Source organism: Neospora caninum, chromosome VIIa (genome assembly GCF_000208865.1).
Source record: "Neospora caninum Liverpool complete genome, chromosome VIIa".
Classification (NCBI taxonomy): Eukaryota; Apicomplexa; class Conoidasida; order Eucoccidiorida; family Sarcocystidae; genus Neospora; species Neospora caninum.
The window spans coordinates 425,956-434,132 of NC_018393.1; the positions used below are offsets into that span (position 1 = coordinate 425,956).

Genomic DNA, 8,177 nt, shown 5'->3' on the forward strand with positions numbered 1-8,177 from the left:
ATGGCGAAGGAGCTCGCGCCCGGCGCGTCCGTTCCGCAGGAAGACGCACTCCTCGCCTCGTGCGACGACGCATCTGGGTCGGACCTCGACGGCTCCGCCTCAGGCGCTCTCTCTGCCTCGCCACCGAGCTCGGCACATGCAGCGCTTGCAGGCAGAGAGGGCGTGGAACCGCGTTCCGCAGACGGTCTCCAATCTCGAGGAGCGACGCAGCTGGCAGGGACCAAACATGCGGCGTCGTCTTCGCCTTCCCCGCCCCCGAAGAAACGCCACATCACACCCAAGGCTCGGCCGAAGAAAATGCAGGAAATCCTTCGGAGAACCGAGACCGAGGTCTCCTCTGCTCCCTTCTCCTCGCCGGCTTCTTCCGCTGTCTCCGTTCCTGCGTCTCCGCCAGGCTCAGCCTCCAAACTGGAGCCGCCGGTGTGCCCAGAGTCCACCCTGTGCACGGGGCGAAGCTTCGAAGAGCTCATGGCTGCGGCCGGAATCGACATGTCCCAGCCTCTCCCTCCAGATTCCTCTTCTCTGTCAGGTGCGCGGGGAGGCGCGACCGGCCGCAGTGGGCTGACCAGGCGCGGGGCGTCGACGACTGGCTCTGTGGCGGGTCCACGGCGAGGCGAGAAGAAAGACGAAAAGCGCGAGAGTGGAGCGAAGGCGAGAGACGCCTCGTCTGGGAGGTTTCCCGCGTCTCGGCCATCCTCTGCTGTCTCTACAGCTGGTGGCTCGTCTCCCTTGAGTGACAGTCCAGCTTTAACAGCGTCTGAAGGCCACTCCCCCGCGCTTCGTCTCCCGCTGTCCGAGCGCGCGCCAGCAACGCAGGCCCGGAGCGGGGAAGAGAGGGTCGCTAATCTTCTTGAGCTCTCCAAAGAACCCGGTCGCTTCCCGGATATCTCTCCTAGTCCCCGCGTCCTGAACGCGGACGCGTCTGCGCTCGCTCTCCCGGGCAGGGAGTCTCAGTATGCGCCGGCGTCGCCCCCCGCGTCTCCTTCGTCTTCTCTCGCGTGTTCGTCTTCAGCTCCCGCATGCGGTTCTGAGCCGTCTTCATCTTCGCCCACTGCCTCGGCGGAACCTGCTTTCGGGGGCGAGGCCAGCGAGCACGAAGTCTTTGCAGCGATTCCGCTCTCTCTCCGGCTCACGAGCAAGACCGTGAAGCATCGCGTCCATGGATGCGAAGAACTCCTGCAACGCTTTGTCACCCAGCCCGAGAAGAGCTCCGAGACGTTTGCTGCCAACCTTCAGGGCGCGACACTCGAGAGGCTGCTGAAAGACAGCAATCCCCTCGTTCTCTCCAAAGTGGTGGACTTCATGCTCGCGTACGTGCGTGCCGTCGCGGGCGCCGGCCGAGTCGCGCTTTCGGCAGAGCGCGCCGTCAGCCTCCTGCAGGCGGTCGCCCCGCCGACTCTCCAGAACGTGTTGGCGAATCCGCGTCTCGCGCCACAAGCCGGCGAGTTCCTCTCCCTCCTCGCGGCGGTGCATCCGGAGGCGCTAAGCTGTTTGATGTCCCTCGTGATCGCTGCGAACGCAAAGCTGCTGGCCGAGAAGAAGGGAAACGTCGCGCTGCTCAAGGGCGCAGCGATCAAGCAGCTGACAGCTGCGCTCCAGCTCCTGCAGACGCTCGTCGAGGACTTTGGCGTGCCGGCGATCAACGCCGCCGGCGGCCTGAAGCTGCTCCTGGAGAAGAGCGTCGGACCCTTCTGCTGCGTCAGCGACAAGAAGGTCCGCGGTGTCTGTACAGCGCTCGCGGCGCATGCAGTCTGGCTAGCTGGCGCCTCGGAGGCGGCGAAGAAACTCGCGACGGACGCCGTGAAGAACAGCAAAGCGATGCAAACAGACGTCCTGGCGCTTCTCGAGGCGAAAGACTCCGAGGCGCAGCGCGACAAGCCGAAGCGGGTCTTTCGGCTCGGCGCAAGCGCGGAGGCGCCCGACGGCGAAGGCGTTCCGAGCAGAAAGGGAGAGGACCGCGACGGCGAGGTCGTGCTTGCTGAGGAGACAGACGTGCTGAAACTCGTCTGCCAGCAGGGCGACTGGACCCAGCGCGTGACCGAGGGGAAGCAGAAGAAAGCCGCGGGAAACAACGCGCCGGAGCCCAGCGAAAACGAACTGCCCTGGAAAGTCAAAATGCAGGCCTGGCAACAACTGGAAGAGGTGAGACAGCAAAGAGAGAACGGAGCAAAAGAGCAAAGAGAGAACGGAGCAAAAGAGCAAAGAGAGAACGGAGCGAAAGAGCAAAGAGAGAACGGAGCGAACGAGCAAAGAGAGAACAGAGCGAAAGAGCAAAGAGAGAACGGAGCGAAGGAGCAAAGAGAGAACAGAGCGAAAGAGCAAAGAGAGAAAAGAGCGAAAGAGCAGAGAGAGAACAGAGCGGAAGAGCAAAGAAGCGAGAAGAAAGGAAAGGCAGACTAGTTGGGGGACCCCGAACCAAGGTTGGGCCTTTTTTTCTGGATTCAGCGGTGCGTCGTGAGGCGTGAAGTCGCTCAAGAGCCGCGTGTGCTGTTTTTGTCTTGTTTTCAGGCTCTTCGCGACTGTGTTTGCATGGCGAAGAAGAACCCTTTCCTGCCGTCGCTTCTCTCGCTTGTCCATCGCTGCCTCACTCTCGAACCGACTCTCCCCGTCGTCAGCTGCTGTCTGCGCGTCCTCCAGCATCTCGTTCGCCATCTGTTGTCTGATCTTTCAGCCGCCTCTTTCGCGTCTTTTTCTTCTGCCGGATCCTCTTCGCCGCCGCAGCAGCTGCGGGTGTTGCTGCCCGGCGTAGCTGCCAAGTTGAAAGTGAACAATCGCCAAGTGCAGGTTGCGGCGACGAGCTGTCTAGGTGCGTTTTTGCGGGCTCTGCCTCTCGACGTCGCGTGCGCAGAGCTCCTGCCGATGAAGGAGAAACTGGCCGGGTACCGCCAGGCACTCCTCGAGGCGCTCGCCGCTGCGGTTCCCGCCGAGACGGAAAACGAGGAACCGCGTCTCGCCGCGCGGAATCTCGCGTTCTGGCGAGCGACGCCTCTTCTGGTGCAGGCTGCGAAGGCCGGCGCCGACGACGGGGCGCCAGGTGTACGGACAGCTGCGCTGCAGCTGCTGGCGAAGATCGGCGGCAAGGGAGAGGGCGGCGCAGCCGCCATCTCGTCTGTGCTCGACGCGCTCCAAGACCAGAAACGCCAGCAAGTCCTTAAACTCATGGCCGCGGTGCCGTCGTCCTCGTCTTCCGCCGCGTCCTCACCTTCGCCTCTGGCTGCTCTTTCTTCGGCTGTCACGGGCTGCCGCAAGCAACTCCGGCCCGCGAGGGTGCCTTCGTTGGCAAGCGGGATCGAGCAGAGCCAGGCGGGTGCGGCGGCTTCCCGTTCTTCGCTCCGCGGGCCAGAGAAGGAGAAGCGAGCGAAAGGCGACGAAGACGAGCGGAGAGGCAGAGAGGAGAAGATGAAGCCGTGCAAGACCGACGAGAAGAGACGACCCAGAGAGAGGAAAGATAGCGACGCAGAGAACAAACAGCCCCTCTCGGCGCGAGGACGAGGTAGGGGAAAACGCGAACGAGGCGGGAACGTGACTGAACGGGAAAGTCCTCGAAGCTAGAGACAGCGGGAGTGGAGGCAGCGGGGACACCGCTTGGTGTGTATGCACAGTTGGGCGCGATTCTGAGGGAGGAAAAAGACGTAGGACATGGGGAAGGGCAGAAAACCAACCGAAACGGAGAGCTCGGCGGGCCTCATTCCTTGCTTCTCTCTGCGCCTGTTTTCTCAGCTGACCCCGTTGCGTCACACCGGCCTCACACGGCTGGTGCTCACCGAGGCGCCTCTCCGTCCTCTTCTTCCTCGTGGTCTTCTCTCTCGTTTGCACTGTCCTGGGACGTGCCGGATTGTCCGGTCAGTCTCGCGGAGGCCGAGCGCGTGGCGGAGCGAATGTGGGAAGCAGAACTCCTTGCGGGATTGCGGAGCCCAAACGGCTTGGCGAGAAGAGGCGCCTGCGAGCGTCTCGCCGAGTGGTGGCGGCGGCCTTGCGAATGCCGTGCGTGCGCGAGAAAACTCGCAGCCAGCGAGGAGGCCAGCAGCGCGACCGAGCAGCAGGAATGCAAAGATCCTGAAGGCGAGAAAGAGTGTCTCCAGAGAACCAAGTCGCAGTACGCTGTCCATTTGATTCTGTTTATGCGCGTGAGTGTGGCGAACTTCCGGGAGAAGTCGCTCGCAGTGCAGGAGGCGGTTCTCGCTTGCCTCGCGGCAGCAGTGGAAAGCCTCACCCTTTCTGGCAAGCCCCGCACGCCAGAGGAGAAAGAAGAGACGCCGTTGACGATCACCTCCGCATTTGACGTTCAAAATCCGAAGCCGGAGAAAGCCGAAACGAAACGACGCCCCGTCCACCCCTCGCTCGCGGCTCTTATTGTTGCACCACTCGTGGACAAGGTAGCAGAGGCGCAGCGAAGACACAGAGATGCGAAATAATCCTGGGCGAACAACGCCCACCGAATCCTAATTCGCCTGCACGTGCAGTTTGCTCGTAGTCTACTTGGGTATCTTCAGTTTTAGAGACCTCGGACACACACGCATATATATACGTGCATGCAGATGTATACACTTATGTAGACGTATCTATAGATATGTATATATATATATGTACAAATACACGTTTTTGGGTGTACATGTGTGGGTTGGAGAGTCTGTCTTTTTCCGTGTGTAGGAATCCTTCAGTGGTTCTGGGAACCTGTTCGTTCGCGAATTTTGCAGATTGGAGATCCGCGCGTGGGGAGCAAAGTCCAGACGTTGTGCCTCTCTCTCGCGGAAGTTTTCTCGTCTCCGCTGCCGGTGGCTGCCTCGCTGATTGAGGCCGCCGAAGGCAACTTGGTCGTCTCTCTCCCAGTGTCTCCGGGTGTCCCCTCCACGGTCCGAAGCGGCTCGCTGGAGAAGCGGCAGGAGAGACAGGGCGACTTATGGCCAGACGAGCGAAGGCGAGAAGGCTTCCCGCTGAAGAAGAGCGGAGAGACAGGCGCATGCACGGCGCGAATTGGCGAGAGACCGAGAGTGGGGTGCGCCAGTGCAATCGGCGGCGCAACGGGACGCGCGTGTCAGGCGCTCTGCGCCGTGCTCGAGAGACTCGTGCACGACTGGGGCTATGAAAAACTCACCCCCGTAAAAACGCTCGTTCTCTTCGCCAGGCAAATCATCGACGGGCAAAAGGCGACGGCAGTAAGGACGACAGAAGACAGGCGCGAAAGAAAAGATGAGAAGCAGCAGTCGGTCCTGAAAGGGTCACTCCCCGCGAGAGTTCAAGGGATTCCTACACGCCTACTTGAATATGGCTATATTTGTATATATATATATATATGAGTGTCTGAGCATTTCAAGATATGAATGTGTGTGTCGAGATGAGGACGTGTCGCCCGCCGCGAGCGAGCGGGCGAGTGCGTCGCTTTCCGTGTTCTCACTGTCCATCGTTTGTCGCTGAAGACAACTCTGCGGGTCTCTGTCTTCGTTCTCCCTTGGAGTAGCCAGCAAAGAGAGATAAGGGTGGAAACCGGTTTCGCTGACATGCGTGCGTGTGGCTTCAGGCGCAAGCAAACCGCTCCGGAGGCATGCGACTGATGGCCGAGTTGTGTGCTCAGCTGGGGGAGAAGAATCTGCACAGCATCCTGCTGTCTCAGCCTCTCCCGGACGACCTCCGAACGGCAGTCAAGCACCTGGCTGAATCTCTCTCGAGGCAGTCGCCTTCTTCGAACCGGTAAAAGGCGACGGAACGATACGCGGGAGAGGCATCTTTCCAAAAAAAAAAACATACATGGTTCCAGATCGCATGTGCACGCATTTTGCACATGCGTGCAAATATAATATATATATATATATATATGTCTGTGTGTATACGTGTAGGTGTAAGGGCATTCTCCCTAAACCGTGTTGGTAGATACATGTATGCGCGTTGGAGGAGATAGAAGACGGCACCGGTTTCAACTTCCTCGGGTGTGGATGTAAACAGGAGTGACCTAGCAGCGTATACGAGGCAGGCGCTATCTCTGCGTCTCCCTTCTTCCTCACTTTTTTCTGTTCCCTCTCTGTTCAGGAGTCCACTTGGTGCCCCTCACCAGGCCACTTCTTCTGTCGCTCCTGTATCCCTCGTCGAGCGCGCGATGCAGTGTTTTTCTTCTGGAGCAGCTTTCGTCGCCTCAGCAGTTGGCGAGATCGCCGGTCCGGGTTCCGAGCTGTACCTACACCGGGCGAGGAAGCCGGTTTCTGTCGCCCCCCTCCTCACTCAAGAGTGCCTAGGGGTTTTGCAGTCGAGTCAGAAGAAGCCTTTTGGCGAGAAGAAGGGACAAGCGGCGAAAGACGAAAAGGAGGAGGTGGCGGCGCTCAAGGAGTGCATCCGCGTGATCGCCGTCGAGGGCGGAGGCTGCATCAAAGCAGAAGGTAGGAGAGACAGATCCTGTCGGCGGGGATGCAGAGTGAGAGAGGAAGTCCGCGAGGAAGCGAGAGCGGGACAAAGAAGGCCAGGACAGGGCGAAGGAGCGCGACGACGCAGCCGCGAAGACACTCTAACGGAGGGAGCAGAATATCAAGAGAAAAGGGAGAGGGAAAAAGAAATGGGCAAACGTTCCGTTTCGGCGCGTTGCCTTCTCCAGTTCTCTGTTCTCTTCCCGTTTGGATTTTCTGGCGTGTGATTCCGCGTTCGTCTCTCTTTCTTCCTAGGCTTGAGCACACTGGTCCCCATCCTGCGCTCGAAGGTCGGAGACCCGCGCCCCGCAGTCTCTCGCTTCGCCCTGCTGCTCGCCTCTGCAGTCTGCGACGCGTTGGCAAAGCAGCCAGGCCAATGCAAGGACGAAGAGGAAAGGCGGACAGAGACAGGGCAGGAATGCGGAACAGAGACGGGAGCAGGGGACGCAGAGCGAACGCGGGGGGAGAACAAACGGCCAAGCCGCGGATGCCACCTGTACAAGGACAGTCTTCTTCCTGCGATCTTTGATCGGCTGCACGGCACCGACCGAAGGGTAAAACATTCAGAAACCGAACGTGGGAGAGAGACACCGGAAAAAGCGAGAAGCTAAGGCAGAGTGAAAATGCCAACTGTGGCGGTTCTGAGGACTTCTGTGCCCCCCGTTTCGGGCTTCTCTCTGCGTCTCTCTCGTCGTTCTCTTTCTCTTTTCAGGTCCGTCTCGCCAGTGCGCACTCCTGTCTGGGTGGTTCTTCCTGTCTTGTCTTTCCGGGTGTCCACGCGTTTTCTGGTTTCTCCGAGCTCTATTATCTTCAGACGGTCGAGCTGGCGCACATCGCGACGCTCAAATGGCTCCAGGCGATCGGCCCTGAAGAAGCGGTTCCCCTTCTCCTCCCCTGCCTCGAACGGGCCCTCTCTGCTCTCCCTCGCAGTGCAAGTTTCTCTGGACGTCTCGGCTCCTCTTCTCCCCGCGTTCTCTCTTCTCTTTCTTTTTCGCTCTCGTCGTCGGTTTCTTCTTCCCTTGCGTCGTCGGTTTCTTCTTCGCTCTCGTCGTCGGTTTCTTCTTCCCTTTCGTCGTCGGTTTCTTCTTCGCTCTCGTCAGTTCCCGCTAGAGAGGCAGACTCTGCGGACGGGCTCGGCCGGAAGGTCGGGGAGGCACTTATCGCTCTTCTCGTCGCGAGTCGCTTTTCCTTCGGCGCTTCCGCGGGCGTGTCGGAGGCGCATGCAGCGACTCTCTCGCGTCGCCTGCTGCCGCTGCTCTTCAGTCTTCTTCGTGCGGCGCTGAAAGCTCGTGAGAGCAGCCGGGACGCGCGGGAGTCGAGCCGCGCCGCGGAAGTCGTGGACCTCCTAGAGGCGCTGATTGCGCAGGTGGAGCGACACCTGGGCGACGCAGCCGCCGCGGGCGTCGAGGCGGAGAAACAGAAAATCCGCGCCTGGGAAGCTGTGTGCGCCTCAGAGAGAGCGAGCGACGCGCGAGAACGCGCAGAGGAACACACGCCTCTTGGAGAGCCGCGCCTGAGGTCGGGTGGGGAAGCGAGCGACGTGGAGGTTCGGATGGAGGAGGCCGGAGACGTGCAGGGTGAGAAGGGCGGCGACCGGGGAGACCAGGGCGGCGAGAAAGAGGTCGCCTGTGTCCCGGGGGCGTGCGTGCCGGAGTCTTCCCCGGTGGCTTCGACGGACTCGAGCACCTCCGAAGGCGCAAAGACGGGCGGAGACAGCGAAGAAGAAGGATTTTTCTTCCACGTCCACCGCGTTCCCAAGGCGTTTCTCGTCCAGCGCCCAGGGAG

At 60.5% G+C, this 8,177-nt stretch overlaps 1 protein-coding gene across 1 annotated transcript in view; it reads left to right on the plus strand.

Moving 5' to 3' along the window:
• Window positions 1–8,177, plus strand: part of NCLIV_019760 (conserved hypothetical protein) — a gene marked incomplete at both ends in the record, with an annotated part of 16,054 nt that continues 7,877 nt past the window's right edge. The window contains 8 exons of the mRNA XM_003882170.1: window positions 1–2,142; window positions 2,509–3,493; window positions 3,721–4,376; window positions 4,698–5,156; window positions 5,519–5,688; window positions 6,025–6,368; window positions 6,648–6,946; window positions 7,105–8,033. Coding sequence (XP_003882219.1) covers window positions 1–2,142; window positions 2,509–3,493; window positions 3,721–4,376; window positions 4,698–5,156; window positions 5,519–5,688; window positions 6,025–6,368; window positions 6,648–6,946; window positions 7,105–8,033 — 5,984 coding nt within the window. The remainder of the gene's footprint in view (window positions 2,143–2,508; window positions 3,494–3,720; window positions 4,377–4,697; window positions 5,157–5,518; window positions 5,689–6,024; window positions 6,369–6,647; window positions 6,947–7,104; window positions 8,034–8,177) is intronic.